Source organism: Filicampus tigris, chromosome 1, assembly GCF_054856515.1.
Source record: "Filicampus tigris isolate MCC_2025a chromosome 1, RoL_Ftig_1.0, whole genome shotgun sequence".
Classification (NCBI taxonomy): domain Eukaryota; kingdom Metazoa; phylum Chordata; class Actinopteri; order Syngnathiformes; family Syngnathidae; genus Filicampus; species Filicampus tigris.
In genome coordinates this window covers 2,696,080-2,717,470 of record NC_141217.1, presented here as the reverse complement: position 1 = coordinate 2,717,470, position 21,391 = coordinate 2,696,080, and the positions used below count along the sequence as shown (strand labels likewise).

The 21,391-nt window shown below is 42.7% G+C and overlaps 1 protein-coding gene and 1 long non-coding RNA gene across 3 annotated transcripts in view; both read right to left on the bottom strand.

Annotated features, from left to right (window-relative positions):
- Positions 1-10,147: 10,147 nt before the first annotated feature.
- sox1b (SRY-box transcription factor 1b) lies at positions 10,148-13,207 on the bottom strand. Its single transcript, XM_086047097.1, has one exon. It carries the CDS (start codon positions 12,916-12,918, stop codon positions 11,902-11,904), a length of 1,017 nt encoding a protein of 338 aa, XP_085903223.1. The 5' UTR covers positions 12,919-13,207; the 3' UTR covers positions 10,148-11,901.
- Positions 13,208-13,367: 160 nt separating this feature from the next.
- LOC147152479 (uncharacterized) overlaps positions 13,368-21,391 on the bottom strand; it is a 69,369-nt gene continuing 61,345 nt past the window's right edge. For both annotated transcript variants that reach the window (XR_015088959.1, XR_015088957.1), the window contains one exon: positions 13,368-15,004. This is a non-coding gene — a long non-coding RNA (uncharacterized LOC147152479). The remainder of the gene's footprint in view (positions 15,005-21,391) is intronic.

The window sequence follows — 21,391 nt, the reverse complement described above, 5'->3', positions numbered from 1 at the left end:
GTGCTGCATCACTCGTCGTCTACTTGTTCTTCTTCTCTACTTAAAAAGTTTATGTTGCAGCCAACAACTAGCTGCCTGAGCAGTGCAAAGTTCAAATTCCGCATCAACCATAAGATGCTCCTCCTCACCCAAAGCACAACTCAACTTCGCCCCCTACCTGTCTGAATTTCATCTATCATCACTATCATGATCTGTTTTTGTTGTTTACATAACATTTAGTTTTCTCGCATGTTGTCTTGTGTGCCTTGCTCGTTTAGGTTTTGTTTTACACCTGTTCTTGTCAACCCATCAATCATCAGAACTGGGCATTCTGTCCCAGGGACAGAACAGTCCATTTTGTGGATGGACGGACGGAGGATGAGAAGTCTTTTAAAAAGTACGGTCCAAGCAAGGACGGAAGTGGGTTTTCGTCCGTCCCTCTATTCGTCCCTAACTGGATCAAGTACAGACTGAACTGTTGTGTTGTGTTCTTTTAAAAAGCAAGACCACTGCAGGTTCTCTTCTACGGAGCCGCCTTCATTGATTGCCCGCACAATGCTTTTTATGTGCTTCCCAGTAGTCACATTGCAGATTCATACTCTGCCCTCTAGTGGTTCAACACATGTAATACCACGGATAATGCCACAGGGCGCCATTTCACTGACTGACAGAAATACGCCCAGCCTGTCTTGTGTGTGTAATCCGGGATAGCAATTTTGTTGTGTTAACTAACTGTTAACATTTAGTAATCCAATAATGTTCATCTTGTCTTCTTATTCGTTAAGTGATTCAAGTTTCTTTTGTTTCGACAATGACGATGATCTTCCTATTTTTGTGAAGAGATAACTCTCTTACCGTGCTGACAGTTTTGTCTGTCACTGCAGCCTTCCTCGGAGCTGTCACTGCTTCCACGTGGCGTGTCTAAAAACAGCTGACCGGGTCGGGGAACCTTCAAAATAAGGCTCCCCGACCCGATCAAGGCCGCGCTCCGAACAACCGCCGCCGTTGGAGGATGGCGTCCCAGGTGTGTGGGAGCATGTAGGCCCCCCTCGTCTCTGTTGATGGTGTTTTCTCCACGCCTCCTTATTTATGGGAGAAGGGCAGAATCAGAACATCAGATCATCAGAAACTAATAAACTCAAAAGATGGATCAAGGAAGCCATGGAAATAAGGAGGCGTGGAGAAAACAATCACAAATATGTCACAATTCATAACCTTCAAGTCTCAAACATGTCACAGATCATTTTGCCCAATTTCAAGTCAAGTCCTATGATAAACAGTGTTGAGAATGTTACTTTGTATGACCATCTCAAATTAAATTAACTGCATTAGTAATTGAATTACTTTATAGTAAAATTACCACTTACCAGGTAAAACAACTATTTTCACTAATCTAAAAATAATGCTTTATATCAAATAATTTGGATTTTTTTTCAAGCAGTTTTGAAATTAGCAGAATGGCCAGGTAATTGTACCTAAACGTCAGTATTTATTACACTTAAACTGACAATTGGAGGTTTAACCTGCACTTCAAGCAATATCTTTTTTAAACAAAAGTAAACATTTCAACAACATAGAATACATTTATTTGGAAAAAATAAACATAACATGTCAAGTCAACAACCTGCTCCTCAATGCACTGTACATTGGTCACATTAGAAGGGAACATGTATACAACATAGTGTTTTAACGCTACTACAGCCAAGTAAAGTAAACTTACACTTTCAGACAAGTGGTCTTGTAGAAATTCTGTGCCTTAAGTATTTCTTTCAAAGGTTTAACAGTTAAAGAGACCCTGACAGGAGCTTTGCAGCGATGACAACGACCACCCTCTGGACGCCTTAATACTAAATCAAAACACTTTTGCGCAAAATTTTGCTAGAATTACACGCTCCACTCGGAGGATTTTGGTGGGCGTGGCCAAGAATCTCTTGACTCCACGTGCTTGTGTTTACAAAATGAGTTGGTCGTGGCCACGGTGAGACAGGCCACGCATTGCGATATTTCACATTCGGTCTGAACGTAGCATTTGGATGCTTCCTGGTGAGGTTTTCCAGATGCATCCCATAGGAAGCTCCGTAGATGACTCAGGAGATGCTGGAGATATGTCTCCTAGCTGGCTCAGAGATCTTTGAGAAAATTCCGGGTGTGTGGATGTCAGAAGGCCAGGATGTAGCGGTCCGGGGAGTATTGGGTGTTGGGATTGGCCATACAGACAATGCTGTGAGGTCACACAATCTGACAAATGTATCCCACTATCATAAATTGCATTTGTGTGTGTGCTTGAGCGTGTGTGCTAGTGCGCGTGTACATATGTGTGAGTGCGTGAGTGAGTAAGTGTTTGCGTAAGACAATATGCTAATCTCTGGCATGGAGTAGAGGGATTTGCTGTATAAAAAGGAGCGAGAGACGGGCATGCTTGTTAGTGATAGCTTGGCTAAAGATTCCCACACACACCCACCTCACTGATCCACTTATGTACTGTAGGCCTGCGAGTCTGCGTGTGTGTGTGTGTGTGTGTGTGTGTGTATGTCTATTATGGCAGTGAGTAGATGTGTTAGGAAATATGGGTTCATCCATTCATATTGTTTTGTGACATTTGTGGATGCTGCATGCTGAATTGTGAAATCACCTCTGGCCAAGTGCCCCCCGCCCCTGCTCACACACACACACACACGTGCACACACACACTTCAGGGCCGGTACTTTTTCAACTTTGAGGTTTTACTGTTACATGCTTTTGCATTCAAACCATATTTGCAATGGAGATTAATAATATTTGTGGCTCAATCCTTTATCTAAATGTTTCTTTTGATATTTGTTTGAAAATGCAGTATTTAAATGTCTTCATTAGACATATACTCACACACTGACAGATAGCCTCTGCTAGCCTTGTTATGAGTGAATGAACAGTCCACACAATTACACAGCCACTCACACACAAGTAAGTAGTAATTAGTGATTGGAGTCAAACGTGATCAGATTGTGCAGCGGTTTTATGTAAAGTTAGCTGTATAGGCAGTGTTCTCAGCCCATTAATAAACATTCCCTTGAATTGTTTTGTTGTTGTACTTTTTACCGGAAAACATGTAGCGCGCGCACACACACACACACCCACGCACGCACCCAGACACGCACGCACACGCGCACGCACGCATGCACACACACGCCCGCGTTTGCATGTCAAACACCAAGTAATTCTCGTACACTCGCCAGTGATTGGCACTAATTGAGCTGTGTTTATGACGGCCACGGCGATGGGAGGTCGCAGAGACGTGAACCGGGTGTCACCTGCAGTCTGTAAATGACACAGTTCTGCGCCACTGTGGTGGTTCACTGGCCTTTGGGCTGGCAGGAGACCTTTTAACTCCAGTGATTAGCCCGAGCCTGAATTGCTGTGATAATTATGTGAGTGTTTCCTGTTTCTCTTTACTCTGGAGCTCTTTTCCCTCCCGCTTCTCTTGGAGCTGTCTTAAATCATCAGGGAAATGTTGTTACAGGTAATTGCTCCTGCACTTAAAAGTAGCTTTGAGCTCGCCCACCATTGTTCAATATGATATTTTCTTGTAGAATGCTGGTTGGCACCTTTACTATAGCCAATTTCCGCATTTTGCATTGTACTTTCTTTAACTCGCTTATCAAGGAAGGAACCACATTTGGTAGCTTCATGCTCTCAAAGGACCCGGCATGATGTGGCAGTAACACCTTGTTATTTGAACAGAAAGAAATGATGCCGATAGTGAAACACGCACAATGAAATGACATTCAACTGATTGAATGAATCACTATAGTGTAACCATAGAAATAAGTTGCCCGGTCTTGAAATAACTCTAATAAATGTCCGTGGATGAAATGTCAGCGTCTGCTATTGCGCAACAGAACGCAAAAAATAACTAGAGCAGAGTACAAGTTGAATTTCCCCCTGTGGGATTATAAACAGTATAATAAATGGACTCTGCGCACACACTACTTCCGTTTGGCGTCGGGTGGCAATGACAGCTTCCAACTCTTTAAAGTATCCTCTCTGTCTGTCGGAATAATGTCAAGTTACCGTAAATGTCGTATTACCTTTTGATAGGATAATTGTTCATAGATGATTCCATATTTACTCTTATAACTATTGTAAGGTATTTTTTCAGCGTTATAAATTTGTTTTAATCAGGTAAGTCGAAGTTGCTTTTGGAGTAAGTGCAGCGTGAGAAGGACACAGCTGCAAAATAGGAACGATGCTCTTATCGAAGAGCATCCCGTGGTAAGACGCTGAGTCATTGGGACAGAATATAACGATAAGAATGAATTTACACCCCCACACACCCCCACACACACACAGGGCGGGGCTCAAGGTGCAGAGGCTGCAGGCCTGACAGAGGGCGGAGGCGGAGGAGCTGATCCAGAGAGGTTGAGGAATTGTAATTGCGCAGTTCCCTTCGCTCTCCTTGCGCTAGCAAAAGACAATATTGTGTTGAGTGTCTTCTCTCCTCATTGTGTGCGTTGTTTACTAATGTCTCACTTGGTGTGAACCTGACACCTTTCCAACCGCTCCAGTTATGCAAGTTCAACTAACTGTGAAGTGTACTCAGAAAATGTGTATTTAAGTATTTTCATCCATTTGATTTTACTTAAATCATAAAATGTTTCGAATTGATTTATTTCGATTTCTTAAATCCAGCATACATCTGTGAATTTGAAAACTATTGAAAATGCATCAATTTAACCCGAATTAATATATTTTAAATATGGCAGGCAGTGGATAAACCCGAATTCATTTACAAGTAGTTAGTTAATGAAATTGCTTTCCATTAGATTCACAGTAATGCAACCTGAATAAATATTGATTTGAATAACTTCATCTAGGGCAGGGGTCACCAACTCCGGTCCTCGAGAGCACCTGTCCTGCAGATTTTCAATTTCTCCCTGCTGTAACACACCTGTTAAAATGATCAGAGCGCTGATCAGAGCGCTGATCATTTTAACAGGTGTGTTACAGCAGGGAGAGATTGAAAACCTGCAGGACAGGTGCCCTCGAGGATCGGAGTTGGTGACCCCTGCTCTAGGGAATACCTTGATAGATTCAAACAATAGTTTCAGAAAACATGTCAGTCGTGATTGGCCCTGAGCAGTTGTGATGTCATTTTCAGATGACAGAAGTGACAAAATGGCCACCCGCTGAGATGGCCAAAAATGGGTGGATTAACTCTTTTACCACAAATGCAATATTAATCAGAATGCTTTGTTTGAACTACTGGGCTTGCAAAGATACATATTCTTGAGAAAAACTAAGTTTGGGTTGACATCCGCTTTAATATAGTTTTTGTTATTAGTATTACTCAAAAGATGGCTTGGACAAGTTTACTTCACACTTGGTCCTTTAAGCTGTACTCCGCAGGATTTTGAATTTCTAATCACGACTGTCACCTGCAGCCGGAAAATGAAATTGCACACGCCTCTTCGTGTGCACGAAGAATGCGCTAAATGACAATATCATCACTTCTTACCTTTGGAGTAGAAAGAAAGCCATTTGTGCGTCGCGTTTCAAGCCCATGCAAGTCTGATCTCAGTATTTTCCACAGCTCAAATTTCTGGTTGTGACTCTGTGAGACAACGACTAGAACGCGCATGACGTCACAGGATATTCAAAACTGATTGCAGTCTTAAAATGATTTTCCAGAGGCTTGCAAGCGAGAGATTAAGTCAAACTTCTTTGCTCCGCCTTTGCTACCCAGTACATACAAAGGCTGCGTCAAAGGTTTAGCTTTGTCTTTGCTGTAGGCTGTGAAAAGAAAAATGGATGACTGTACTTTGGAGAGACCTTCACTCTAAAAACAGTCGGGTTATTTTATTAACCCATTTTTTGGATTGTTTGTGTTGGGTCAAAATTCTGGGTTATTTCTTATGAATTAACCCAATTGTTGGTTCAAATTAAGTATACATCGGGTTGTATGCCAGTAATGTTTTATGTCGGGTCAAAAATCAACCTTACAGGCCCATACACAAGTGCCAGATGTACACTTGAATTAAGTATGACTGCCGGTCATGACGGGCAGCACGGTGGTCGACTGGTTATCACGTCCGCCTCACAGTTCAGAGGTCGTGGGTTCGATCCCGGCTCCGGCCTCCCTGTGTGGAGTTTGCATGTTCTCCCCGTGCCTGCGTGGGTTTTCTCCGGGTTCTACGGTTTCCTCCCACATTCCAAAAACATGCATGGTAAGTTCATTGGATACTCTAAATTGCCCCTAGGTGTGATTGTGAGTGCGGATGTTTGTCTTTGTGTGCCCTGCGATTGGCTGGCAACCAATTCAGGGTGTCCCCCGTCTACTGCCCGAAGACAGCTGGGATAGGCTCCAGAACGCCCCGCGACCCTTGTGAGGAGAAGCGGTACAGATAATGGATGGATGGATGCCGGTCATGACAGCCACCGACATACTGTTCATGTCTACACACGCAGCATCGTGGTTAAGTCAACGATACTTTTGACATTTGGATTTCTTCATTTATCACACTGTTTTGTTAAGTACTTCACATATTGTAATCTTTTGAAAATGAGTTGCTTGTACTGAGCATGTGTGTTGGACAGGACGAGTGATGGAATCGTAAAAAAAAAAAAAAAGTCATTAGTCTCCTGCCATTGTTGGATGTGATACTTCACAAGAACGGTGCGTTCTGCAAATAATGTTCCATATTAACTTTATGTGTTTACTGTAATCCACAGGAGCATTTCCATGATTAGCAGAGGGGTTCTGGTTACCTTGCTTGGAGATTGAAAACTGTTGAGCGCTACTCTCCTCAAGAGGTCAATATATCTCAACACACTTTTCAAGATGGACCCACAACTCAACACAGCCCATGTGAAAGTGTGAGGCAGTTGTCTGGTGATGACCGCAAGGAAGCAATGCTTGGTTTAAAGAACTGAAATAAATTGTATACCATTTTACAAATGTATCTATCTCATGCAGTGATTTGCATTTCCTGGCTGACAGCCAATTGGAGTGATTGTCACTGATTTTACATTGTTTTGATGTGTTCATTTAACCCTTAAAGTTGGGTCAAAACTGAATTACCCATTTTTTTGGTTCAAATTGACCCAAGTCTGGGTCGGTCTTTTTTAACACAACAATTGGGTCAAATTTAACCCAAAAATAGTTATTTTTGACCCAACTGTTTTTAGAGTGTATTTAAACCATGCAAACCTTTGTGGACCCTGCCACCTAATAGAATAGGAATTGAGAATTGGAACCAGAATTGGAACCGTAATTGCGCAAATTAAAAGCATGCTTGGACCCTAATTATCAGTGTGACTTGAAGCACTCCTGTGAGAGAAAACAAATTACCCATTGACAAGACCTTATTTCTTTGTTTGTGTTTTGCTGACCAAAAGTTGACATTATAACTAGTATGAGGAAGTGAAGCTAATGAAATATGACAGATGGCATTAAACTGTGAAGGGGTTCTTAATGAATATTTATGTGAAAACCTGCTATGGTGGGGTTTTCACGAACCATTTAGGTGTACCAAAATTGCATTAGAAACACCAAGCAACAGCCTCTGGTGCAAACCAGACCAAAATTATGTGCACTACCAACTATAACCTGTACAAATCAATTGTAAAAGAAAAAAAAGAAAAAGAAATCTGAAGGGAAATGAACACCTGAGGTATTGTGGTTGCACAAGTGTGCACATCCTCTCGCTGGGGATACGGCTGTGTTCATACTGGACCAGTGACTGGAGTGTGCACGTGTCTGTTCCGACTGGTTTCAGCCATTCATTTGTCATTTTGTCTTTTATTTCCACACTCAATGTATTGACAATTCTTTTGCAATTCATCATGCTGTTGGCCCAACAGTCTTTGTTACTCCTGAGCGGGACTCCCCAGTGCCCATGTAAGCAGATGGTGCATGATGATTATTGCCCCCCTGGGGAGATTCGGGGAGCGCTGCCTAATTGATTGTCATGAAAGGCTCTAATTGAATAGAATGACATGGTGGAACAACACTCGCTGCACTCCATTTGATGTTTCGTGACGGCGACCCGGAGTCTCGTAACAGAACTGGTTTATCGGGTTGGAGATATAGATTGAGATGAAAGTGATTACTGAGAGGCTCGTGCATTCAAGATGTTCCCTGACTTAGCCTCTCTGCCATCTCACGGATAAGGCACTCATGTTGAAAATGGTCGTAATTTAGCCGAGGCAGGTTTTGAAGGCATCCGAGACCGAGGCAACTGCGGTTGTGCGGACTGAGAGCGAGAAAAGAAAGTGAGGCATCAGGGTAATGGAGGGAGTCAGGCAGCGAGCAGCTCCAATAGTTCTCCGAGCTTTTACAAGCGGGTGGGGTGGCTCTCGGATTAGGAGGCTGGAAAATGCTTAAAACGTGTCAACGTGTAATTGCATGATAAGGCCCCCTCATGAAGAATTTGTCTGCCCCGTTGCTATTTTCAATGGCGGCCCTGCTAATCTCCGCGCCACATTCGGTCTTGTGCAATCGGCCCCCCGTAATCTCCCGTGACAGGACGGCGTCCAACCACGGAGGTGAAGGCTTTTATAGGAGGAGAAGGGGGGAAATATGCGTGGGCGTGATAAACCGACGACGATTAGCCATGTTTAGGACCCGAAGAACATGCGGGAATCGGGGGAGGGGTGGTGGGCTGGGGCATGCCAGAGGAGCACGGTCCATATGTGAACCCCACATCGAGCGCAGGGATGAGATGCATGACGTCGGCAGACAACGTCACCATTTGATGACATCACTAAAAACTTTGCCGGCCTTTTACGAGGGGGCATGCGATTCCTTACTGATTCCATAGGAATGTACTGGATATAGTCCACATTTGATTTCCAATTTGGCAAGACAAGATAATGCTTCATATACTTCACATTTTAGAATTTTGATCACCAAATAGGCCATAAATGTAGTTGACCAACTTTATTGATTTGTGTACACAAAGCACAACCAAATACACCAACCTCAGAACACTGAGGGGGAATACTTATTAAATAGTGACAATTAAAAAAAAATGAAATGCTTCTTTTTGTCTTTGGTTTCCATAGAGTATTAATGGTACCAGACATAGCTTACAGTAGTTTATTAATGGTACCAGACATAGTTTACAGTAGTTTATACACGAGGGATGATGTCATTGGATTACATCCAAACAAGTGCGTTATTCAAGAAGTTTAGGCAGAAAGGGTGAAAAAATTATAACCTGACTTACTTGCAAGAACTGATGTCTGAAGTCCATATGTCCCTAAAATTGATAAGACCGCTATAAAATTAGGTGAGGATGTGCAGCAAAGCAATCACTGAAAAGGGAGGGAAATATCTGCAAAGTGGCTGAGGCTTGGAATGTACACCTAATCTCCAAATGCGCTGAAAAATAGCCAAATGTTTATTTTTTAACCCTTAAAAAAGCTGGTTGTCGAGTGCCATCATGATAGCTTTACCTTTCAGCCTGTTTTTTGACAAACCTTCTGCAAATTTCAAAGTCTTCCGGTGTAGGCATTAAAGCAGGTAATTCCAGTTTCTGCCGCAGCATTTTGCACGACTGCTTCTTCTTTTCTCGTTACATTGCTGTTGTAACAATGAATTGTCTGCAGGGGACAACAGCATTTGCTGTGCTGAAATTCTGCAAGTTTTGTGCCACATGTATTGCTAATTGCAATGGTGCTGTCTGAGCTTGATCTATTTTTTTCAAAATATTTAAAGTAAATTCTGTAGTTACATTCTTGTTTTCAATTGATCAAGTACAAACAATCAATCATGGTTTTTGGTATGAATCTTTGAACATCAAATGTAATAATCATTAAGTCAGTAAAGTACAAACTCTGTAAGGTTTCCCTTGAATAATGAGAAAATAATTATTCACATTTATTCATAGAGATCAGCATGCAGCATTAAAATGCAATAGAAATGTATTCTGTTATTAAATATGATACCAACCACAACAGATAACTGATATATTCATTTGCATATTTACGTTCATATATATATATATATATATATATATATATATATATATATATATATATATATATATATATATATATATATATATATATATATATATATATATAGACACACACACACACATACACACACACAATGAACCAATAGCTTTTAAGAGTAAAGATGTTTTTTTGTTGGCTTGTTATTTAGGTTTTCTTGGGGTCCAGGAAATGTAGGTCAGTACACTGAAAAAAAAAATGCTGTGCATCATTTGCTCGATTTTATTTTGTCAGGTGGTCGCATGAAATGAAATAATCTCAATCAATTTAGTTTTTTTTAAGCACGCTATACATCTAGTTTAAAAATGTATGGATATTTTGTGCGACCACTTGATAAAATAAAATTGAGTAAATTCAACCATCATTTATTTCGGTGTACTAGGGATGTTGTTAGCAAATCTTCGGAAGGTGGGAGTGGATAAAAAAAAACAATGTTCTGCCAACACCCTCCTCAACTGCACACACCCCCATTCCCTAAGACCCTCTCGGCTCTCACTAAAACGAATCCCCTTTGGCATCAGAACAAAACACTTGTCTACTTGGCCCCATCTTTCACCAGGCAACACGCGAGCAGGCCACGCCGTCCTGCGAGACTTCAACTTTGACAATAAAAAGGACACCGTTTCAGCAGATACACACGCATTATTTATTGCAGAGTGAGGATAACTGAGGTTAGGACCTTGATGACAGCGAGGGCTTTAACATTAAGAAATGTGAACGGAATTAATGATGGATGAGCTGACCTAAAGCCACCCACGGTGCACTTTGAAAAGCAAACATTTAGAAACCCCATTCATGCGTTTAAAGAGTTTGATTGAAGAAACGGAAAGCCAAAGAAAGTGCGTTACAGCAAAGCTTTATGGGAATGGCGTGTAAACTTGCACGTGTCTTTTATTCTGTAATGTTTCATGGATTTTAACAATGAAGCATAATATGTTGGAAATAAATCAAATTAAGAGAAATATAAACCATCAAATCCATGGCACTTTAAGTACCTGCAAATGAGATTAAAACTATAGTAAAGCTGACATGAAGTCTCTGTTCAAATGTAAAACAGAAAATATAATGTTACGTTTATAACTGTTGTTTAAAAACACCGTTTTCATAATGCGGTATATCACATACAACAATAATTTATATCGCAATTGAAAATCGATCAGACAATTACTTCCCTCAAAGGTAAACGAACCTGACAGAAAAATCGCTTGAGAAATAATGATTGAAAACAAAGCATAAATATATAGCAGGACATCAAGGGGAGAGAATTAACTGCAACAACCACTTTTTTTCTGTTTCGTGGCATATATTCCCATCCAATTTCGTTCGACAGCCCGCTTCATGCAAAAAAGAGATATCCCATTGGTGTGAAAATATTTCGGAAATTAATTCATCAGTTAAGGCGAATTCTCCTCCTTTTAAAAATTCTGCGTTTTCAGATAGGCATATTTATTCACCATTAATTAACAACATTTACAACAACAAAATCAAATGACACCGATCGATTCACGCGTTTACAAGGATTCGATGTTGAAATCAATTTATAGTGCTGCCTGGAAACTTTTTCAAAACACATTTGCACGCCTCCTCTAAACAGCCAGCGCCATAAATTCCACCCAAAGTAAAAGGAAAAGAAAAAGAGGAGGGGAAAAAAGATTATAATGCGCCAGACCTGGAGGATTATAATTTAAATCGTGAGAACACTTGGCAACCTCTATTACCGAGAGCTCAAATAAATCAGCGTGAGCGTCTGTCAGGCTCGGCCAGACAAAAGGAGAAAACATTTGTGGGGAGAAGAAGAAAAAACTGAGTTCAAGGTGATTGCATTTTTATGGCTCGAAACGGCTTCATTTACAGGCGAATGGCAGTTGTCCACCACTGCTTGGAGTATTTGGTTGCGGTATAGTGCTTGTAAAACATTGATGATATTTAAATGTGCGTCAGGGGAACCGTTCCGTTCACGTGGGTGCCGCTGCCCTGGTAGTGCTGCGTGTGGAGCACGTGCAGACGCCCCTGCACGGACGAGTCACCCGCCGCGTCCCCGGTGGGCAAGTACATGCTGATCATGTCCCGCAGGTCCCCCGAGGGGCACGCCTGGCGCGCCGTGGACACCGGGGGGCTCGCGCTCGGCTCCGACTTCACCAGGGGCCCCAGAGTTCCCCCGAGCGCCCCCGACACGGGGGACACGCCGGCGCTGTGGTGCTGGTGCGTGTAGCCCGTGATGCCGCCGTAGACCGGCGGAGAGGCGCTCATGTAGCTCTGGGAGTTCGAGATGGGGCTGTAAGATAAGGCGCTCATGTCGTACCTGTTGTGCGGGTGCGGATGCGAGTGCGGGTGCGGGTGCGGGTGCGTGTGGTGGTGCGGGTGAGCCAGCTGCGCCTCCTGCATCATGGCGTGGGCGGCCGCGGCCGCGGCGGCCACCTGTCCGGAGTAGGCGCCGTTCGGCCAACCGTTGACGTGCGCCGTGTACACGCCCGCGCTGGAGCCCAGGGCCCCCCCACCTGGGCTCTCCAGCCGCTGACCGCCACCCATCCCCGGCACCACCGAGTTGCCGAGAAGCCCACCGGCCAGCGAGTACTTGTCCTTCTTGAGCAACGTCTTGGTCTTCCTCCGCGGCCGGTACTTGTAGTCCGGGTGCTCCTTCATGTGCATGGCCCGCAGCCGCTTGGCCTCGTCGATGAAGGGCCGCTTGTCGACCTCGGTCATCACCTTCCACTCGGCCCCCAGCCGCTTGCTGATCTCCGAGTTGTGCATCTTGGGGTTCTCCTGGGCCATCTTGCGTCGCTGGCCACGCGACCACACCATGAAGGCGTTCATGGGTCTCTTGATGCGCTCCTGGGGGACTTTGCCCCCGCCGCCGCCGCCGCCGTGCCCCCCCGGGTGGGACGGGTTGCTCTGTTGCACCACGGGGGAGTGCAAGTCCGTCTCCATCATGATGCTGTACATTCACCTTGTCTTGAGCGAATCACTCAGACACGCAGAAACATTCAGGCCGCCTCACCCCCCCTGAGGATGCTGACAGAGATCAAGTCGAAAGAGCAGTGGGTACGTCTGTACGTCTCAGAGGGAAACTTGTTCCTCACTTTCCCGTGTTGCCCTTTTTGCTGTCATCCGGAGCCCAGCGTGCGTGCTCCACTTTGCTCCGAGCTGTGCTGGCAAAAGTTGGCGGAGCGTGTCCGGGCCGCGCGCTCACAGCAGCTAAATGAGCGCGGGCGGCCAATGGAGAGGCTGGAGCGGGGACTCATTTGCATGCGCGGCCCGAGTTCCGATGACGTCACGGTGGTGCTGTGCGCGTGCGTGCATAGAGGTGGCATAAACACTGACAATTTAAATCTATTTTTTTTAGCATGAAAGTCATGATGACTCTGGACATTAAAAAAAACGCTTCTACAGGATTTCATTTTCTATATCGTTTATTCTGACTTGGGCGTCATGAAAATTAACATATGCATTATTCTATAATATGTGACGATACAAGAGAACAGAGAATATCAATTAATCTCCCTCAAAAAACAGGTGACTTAAATATTAGGGTTTTTTTTGTGTGTGTGTTTGTTTGTTTATTTTTTACAAACTGAAAAGGCCATTCCCCGGAACGAATATAGAGTCTAGATTCCAGACAATAAAGTTCGACAATTTGTATGCTACAAATGGTTTTACATCAATAATCAGCCGCTGTAAATTGAATGTTTGAACTTTCTCAGTGCTTTTCACAACCAACAGGCTCTGCTCTGCCATTCAGAGCCACAGGTGCATTTCTGCTGTCTGTTGCTAGGAAACGGTTGACTGACAGAGCACGTGCCATTCAATGCACCCTTTTGTTTCCTTCCAGTGCTCAGTGGTGAACACGAGAGAAAGATATTTAACATACATACTAACATCCATAGAATAACTGGCAGAGGTTTTATAAGTTGGAAATATTTGTGCATTTTTAAAGCCCGTTTTGTTTGTTTCTTAACAATGTTCATGGGCCAATACGTTTTAACCATCCCTAAAATATAATAACACAATGCCAATTGATGATGGTGATGAGGATTATTATTATTATTATTATTATTACTATTATTAATTGATGGGGGGAATCTTTTCAAAATGCCTCAATGTGAGCAATAATCAAGAAGGTTAAAAGAATGAAAATAAATGAGGAATGCTGCGGGCCTCCTGAAGGCTCTGTGCCATTTACACACCTCTTTTTTTATGCACTCTTCAAACATTGAATGTATATTTGGTTTTCATTTCATTTTCTATCATGTGGGTGTCCATTTAGTGATTCTCAACCAGTGCGCCGTGCATGGCATTAGTGTGCCATAAGAGATCATCAGGTGTGCCACGGGAAATTATTCAATGTCAGTTATTTTGATATGCGCTTTGACTCTTGAAAGGTTGGGCAACACTGTTCTAAGACGCCAGCTGCCGCCTGCCGGCGCTTTCTGTCCCTCCGCTCCATCACACCTGCTGGCTGCTGAATGTCTGGATCAGAGCTGCACTGCTTGTCAGATTGTCACATATTTATTCCCCCTTTGTGTTTTGTTTTGTTTTTTGGCATTGTGACAAAGAACTAGACAAAGGTTATTTCAATGCATAATTTGAGACTCTGGCTTCCTGAAATCTGGTCCTGATTTGTTGTGACTATGTGGCCAGGGTTGTGAGGGCCCATCATAGCTGTTCGCAGCTCTAGTTATTATCATTATTATTATTATTATTATTCTTAATAATAATAATAATTCCGTCATCGTGTTGGTATTTACGAAAATGCATCCAATGTTTTACAGGGCCTTTGTCAGTCACGGCCCTTAAAATCATCATCACTCTTCTGGAGAACCTGGTGTCTGATACATTGCTTTAGCTTGCTGCAGGCCACAAGCAGGTAGACAGGAGACTTCAAGGTGGTGTGCTTGATGTGAATTTCAAGCAAGTGTTGTTGCGTCAAAATGGTTGGCCTTGTGTGTTTTGCTTGGCCATCTATATTCCAACATTTTCAAAAACCTTTGGAGGGCTGAGATGAAAGGATGGAGCCTGGAAAAGCACCTTTCTGTAACAACAACAACAAAAATAGTCAATTATGGCCAGAGAACATAAAATGATACTGGTTTTCAAAATGTAATCCGTTTTTCTGGTTTCTATAGTTCAATGCAATTTCCACTGCTGTTTGCCGTGTGGTTTACTCAAGCAACGCACATCGTGTATCACATGTGTCTGATTTTCACCTGAAGTACCCAAAACTATGCATCGATGCATCCATTCTCTGGACCGCTTATTTTCACTAGGGTCGCGAGTGTGCTGGATGGAGCCCAACACAGCTGAGTTCTTGGGCGAGAGGCAGGGTACACCCTGCCCGGTCTGCCAGCCACTCGCATGTACCAAAACTACAAAAGTGGGATGCTTCTCATTCTCAATGAACACTGCATGAGATGGTGCTTGAAATGGTCTGTGTAACCGAGGTGGGACAGTCGGCTTTCTCAGCCTTGAAGGGGTTTTAACTGATCGATCAGATGTTAATAATAATCCCACAAACACACTTCAAAGGAATATCTGATGTGCATTAGACGACACAGCCAGTTGGTTTTGACTCTCTGTCATAGCAAACTGTCAACTTCTGGAGTTCAGCTGCATTGACAGAGTGTGCGCATGCACGCATGCACACAAACACACGCGCACACAACCGCACAAACACACCGAGGTTCAAGCTCTGACCTGCACGTCCTTCATACACTAATTCTAACATGGAAGATGTTGTACAAAATAATAGGCACTTCACACATCCTGAGTGCTTATATTAATTGGAAAAAAAGGAGGGTAGTGGCGGACAAGGGTCAAGGGAGATCAAATAGATAAAGACCCAGTATTTGTGTTTTACGATTTTAAATAGCAGTAAACTGCATTTCTTTACAGTACCATCTCATTTGTCATTTAAGTCGCAGCAGCATACTGTCTGGTGCCCTGGTGTCAAGTCACACAATGTCACTCAAACATAGTGTTGTGGAATTTCATTAAAGGATCTTTTTGTGATGGTTGTGTGCATGCGGACAGCGCACACTATCCCATGTAAAGCTGGTGCTATCATTTCTTTTGGGAAATGATTATTCAGTGCATCCTATCCGATTTGTTGATTTATCATTTAAAAGTACCATAGCGCACATGAAGACGTTCACTAAAAAATGAAAAATGCATTGACACAATTTAAGAAAAGCCACAATCGGGTTGTTAAATGAAATGCATACAAACACATTTGAAGCAGCCTGATATTTCCATAATGAATAAAAACAAGACAATTATAGCCTGCAATAATCCATACATCCATCCATACCGATACCGCTTCTCCTCACAAGGGTCGCGGGCGTGCTGGAGCCTATCCCAGCTGTCTTCGGGCAGTAGGCGGGGGACACCCTGAATTGGTTGCCAGCCAATCGCAGGGCACACAGAGACGAACAAACATCCGCACTCACAATCACACCTAGGGGCAATCTAGAGTGCCCAATCAACCTACCAAGCATGTTTTTGGAATGTGGGAGGAAACCGGAGTACCCGGAGGAAACCCACGCAGGCACGGGGAGAACATGCAAACTCCACACAGGGAGGCCGGAGCCAGGGTCGAACCCACGACCTCTGAACTGTCAGGGGGACGTGCTAACAAGTCGACCACCGTGCCGCCTGCAATAATATGAAATACAATTTAATTTTGAAGTAGAATGTAATTTTTTTACTTTTTCTACACATACTGCACATACACACATGCCGATTTTCAGAGCTGAGCATTTTACTAAAAATTGAGATCCCGCTATTCGTGGGCACCCTTCCGTCGTCCCTCATTCACCTTTTTTTCCAGGGGTCAAAAAATAGTACGTGTCTATAGGCCGATCCGCCTCTAATTTTAAACGGCCGGCCATTTGACTAAACTTTCACAGCATTCTGTACAGAATGCGAAAAACAAACACCAGGACATTACACCAGAACCCCAAAACAAGAAAACAAGAAGTCAGCCATAACAGACCATTGCAGAAGAAATAATCATACCACGGACTGGGAGAAGGGCAAAGTCATAACATCAGAAACCAACAAATTCTAAAGATGGATCTCGGAGGCAATTGAAATAAGGAGGCGTGGAGATGGCACCATCAACAGAGACAAGGGGGCCTACATGCTCCCACACACCTGGGACACCATCCTCAAACGGCGGCGGGGGGTTGGAGCGCAGCCTTGATCGGGTCGGGGAGCCTTATTTGGAAGGTTTCCCCGACCCGGTCCGCTGTTTTTAGACACGTCACGTGGAAGCAGTGACAGCTCCGAGGAAGGCTGCAGTGAGAGCCGAAACTGACAGCAAGGTACAGAGAGTTTTCTCTTCACTAGAATAAGAAGGTCATTGTCAGGAAAAAAAAGAAACCTCAAACCTACTTAACTAATAAGACAAGATGAACATCATTGCAACACAGGCTTTAGGTTGCTTCCTTAGCCGGTTCATCCATCCATTCTGTGTCCCGCTTATTCGTGCTGGAGCCTATCCCAGTTGACCTGGGACGAGAGGCGGATTACAACTTCAACTTGTTGGCAGCAACGGTCCATCCAAGCTGCGCGCCTGAGCGATTGCGCACTGCTCTCACTCTCCCAGCGCACACAACGAATATATACAGCGCAAAAATTCCAACCTGAGCTGTATTTGCATTATATACGTTCATGTTGTCCTCGTATAAAGAAATTGAAACGTTTATTTGGCACGTGGTTGACTGAGCAGGAAAGAAAAATGTGACCAAAAAAAAAAAAGACTAAAAAATGTGACAAAAAAAAGGACTAAAATGCAGACAATGTAAACATTGTCACATGAATGTTACACTCTGCCGAAGCCAAACTTCCATTATTTGAACTGGTCTTGGTTACGTGACTTCTTTACAGTGATATTAATGTACTCTACTAACATAACACTAGCCTCGTGCAGGGCTGTGTCTCTGACAGCTAAAAGACAAGCAAAAATAGATGGTAAATACCGGTAGTTGATTTTACACGACTTTGGTCGATATTTAGCATTTTAAGCGAAATCGCTGATCGACTGTAATGTCATAATTTGCGTGAATCAATCAATGATGTCTTTGATTGGATCCGATTTATGGTAAAAATAAAAACAGCTAAAAAATAGTGTGTTATTTCATTTCAACATATCTGCAATTCAAAATTGTTTTCATCTCTCAGCGTACGTTACGTGAACTTCCGGACATGCACATTCAGCCAATCACAGATGCGACCTGCAGACAGGTGTGTTGTTTGAACAAACACAGATATCGTTGACAGACGCATTCAACTTTTACTAAACAAAGATACGAGACATACTGCGGTCAAACCATTACATATAAAGTCAATATAGCTCGTTATATGTATAGCTCGCCCAATCTGTACTTCGAGAACATGCTTACTACATCACATATAAGGGCACATACTGTACACGCCAACTATAAAGTGGACAAACAATAAAGGGAAAAATTAATCATTGCAGTCTGGGCAGCGGGACAACACAGCCAGCTTCCAGTACGAGCCTAAAAGGAGCAGTCGTAGGCTACTTAGCGTAGCTGCTAATGTTGAACCAAGATAGCAATAGTATTACATTCCACAAACGCAATATTAATCAGAATTCCGTGTTTAGACTAGTGAAGGTGCATAGAACATATTCTTGTAGAGAACACTTCGGGGTTGACTTCCTCTTTAGCCAATTCTTACAAACCGGGGCTTTTTTATTCACTGATATGCTCTATTTTGATATATATATAGGTGGTTTGAACTTTTTTGGTATCATATCTATATTATGTAAGTTATTATGATCTCAGATTTTGGACAGGTGTGATATTGGTTTGGCTGTTGTGTACATTTCTGGTGTTCCTCACCATTAATGAGTCTGTGGGCCTTGTGGATTTATAACATGTCGCTTGATGACCCAGTAAAGGGGTGGGAGTCCGAATTTTATTAAAATATCAGAAAATATCCAACTTTACTACCGTTGCTTTTCACACACTGGGATTGTACACATTATTTTACAATATCGTATTGTGCCGTTAAAATGGCAAATCTGACTTGACCAATGAGAAGCACTGTACACTCTGCGATCGCCTAGCACAATAAAAAGAACATTTAAAAAGTCTAGATAAGAGTCCTCGACTCATAGACAATGCAATTAGAAATGTTGCTATGTGTATTTCACCTGCAAAGAAATCCAATTTAGTGACATGCAATAAGACATTTTGTATGATATTACATTTGTGCTTCAGTGGCAACATTTAGAGGGCAGTCAGTCCAAAATATCATAAAGTTTTGTGCAAGCACATGCTGCAGACATCCAAACCTCTGATGACAAACAACGTGGCAGCTTCGATGCCCATTGCAAGCGATGCTGGTTTCCATCATTTTGCTATGCAAAATTCACGGACAAGCAGCATATTAAGCGGGTGCAAAAATGTATTGCCAACAACAAGGAAGTCCTTGCAAGTAGTGTGTTGAGTTTTTCATTTTTATTTATTTCTATTTTTTACTTGAGCTCAAGCATTAAAAAAAAGTAATTATGGTGGATTTTTCATACATGGACTGTGAGAGTTCCATTCTGTTAGGGACAATATTTGTATGTATTGCAGTGTTGATTTTTGTTTACACTTACACTTAGTTTTTATAAGTCCTTACATGTCCCTTATTCCATGATATACGTATATATATTTTATGCATGCTTGCATAAAAGATTTATGCAAGCATGTTTAGTGTTTAGGACCATAAAAAAACTATTCAAGAATTAAAAATAAAAATCAGCAAATTTACCAGTCATATGAAAAACGTAGCTGCACTGTCTTACATTTTTGGGGCACAATGCCACCATTTAGCGGCAGTCTGGAGCCCTGCAACTGATACTTTAGCCAAATGGCACTTTGCACATGTGACAAAAAGTATGTTCTTTAGAAGGTTCTTGGGCCCCACGTTTAAAAATGTCCCCTGCATCCCAGACGGTGGTCATGGAAATGAAAAACGGAAGCTATATTGCAATGTCCAAGGAATACTCAGGGAGTTTGCGTGAATGCTCAGACCCCTGGAAAATTAGAAGGCACATTGGTCCCCAGCCAATCGCACGACACATAGACAAACAACCACTCGTACTGACATCCAACCTATGAACAACTTTGTGTTTCCAGTTAATATACCATAGATGGTTTTGGAATTTGGGAGGAAACCGAAGTACCTGGAAAAAACCCAAGCAGGCACGGAGAGAACATGTAATGTAAAGTCCTTAAAGGGAAGCTGGAGCCCGGATTCGAACCCAGAACCTCAGAACTGTCTGAACCAGTCGCCAAACTGTCAAACAATATCAAAATGGCAACAGACACATTTACTTTTCACAAATTTTTCATGGTTTTGTTTTCCATAAAAAAAAGTAATATCTGCCTGTATTATAAATGAAACAATTTTGATCCACATATAGGACAAAATGCATACATGACTAAACATATTCCTCAAAATAGCGATACTAGTTTCCAAGTCAACTGTGTGAAATCAGCAATGTTCCAAAGCAAAGAATTCTGTTTCGATCATTTTTTAAAAATGTGAACATTCGAATGAATCAGTGGTTTGCAACCTATGTGCTATGTTGTGTTAAAGTAGCCACATGCACTGAAACCTTTTAAGCATGTGCACTCATCATCATTTTATCATCACACCTTGTCCTCTAATTGATGTCTAATAAATCGTCAGCTCTCACTTTGCAGTTGCACTAATGGCTTTTTGTCTGTCTGCCAGAGGGCGTTGCTTGGGAAATACTTGGAGCTTTTTTCGTCTATGTACTGTATGTGAGAGAATTGCTAAATTCAGCCTGAATCAATGCTGTCATGTATGGAACCTTTTTTGCATGTTGAAATGGGTTCAAAGTTCAAACACAGTTTCAGTTGCCTCTGTCTCTCTCTCTCTCTCGCTCTCTCTCTCTCACACACACACACACACACGCACACACCCACACACACGCTTAATTCAATTAGTGCATGGTCCAAGGATGAGGGTGAGCGAGTGGACTCAGTATGTAAACACTTTACTGTCATACAGGCACCCCAAAGCAAAAAAAACAACAACAACAACAAAAAAAGAACACCTATTTTTTCGATGTGCTGGGTTGATCAATGAAATTATGATGAGGGAACAGAGAAAGACTTGCAAAATTTGGAAAACCCATGATGTATTTATTTGTTCAGATTCTCTAATCGCCAGGAGTGAAGCCGCTACGAAGATCATTGAAAGAAGAGAAGAGACAGAATGAAGATGTAACCTTGATGGAATGAGGTAAGGAGGAGGCCTGCCTCAGAGGAGGGTGTTTCAGGGTGGGGTGGGGTGCAGTGGGGGTTCTCTTTGTCGGGTTGATGGGTGGGTGTTTAGCAACACCAGCGAAAACAGATTAGTCGACCAAGAGAAG

Bases quoted from the DNA above. Each gene is read 5' to 3' on its own strand.
- sox1b (XM_086047097.1), bottom strand. From the start codon at position 12,918: ATGTACAGCATCATGATGGAGACGGACTTGCACTCCCCCGTGGTGCAA.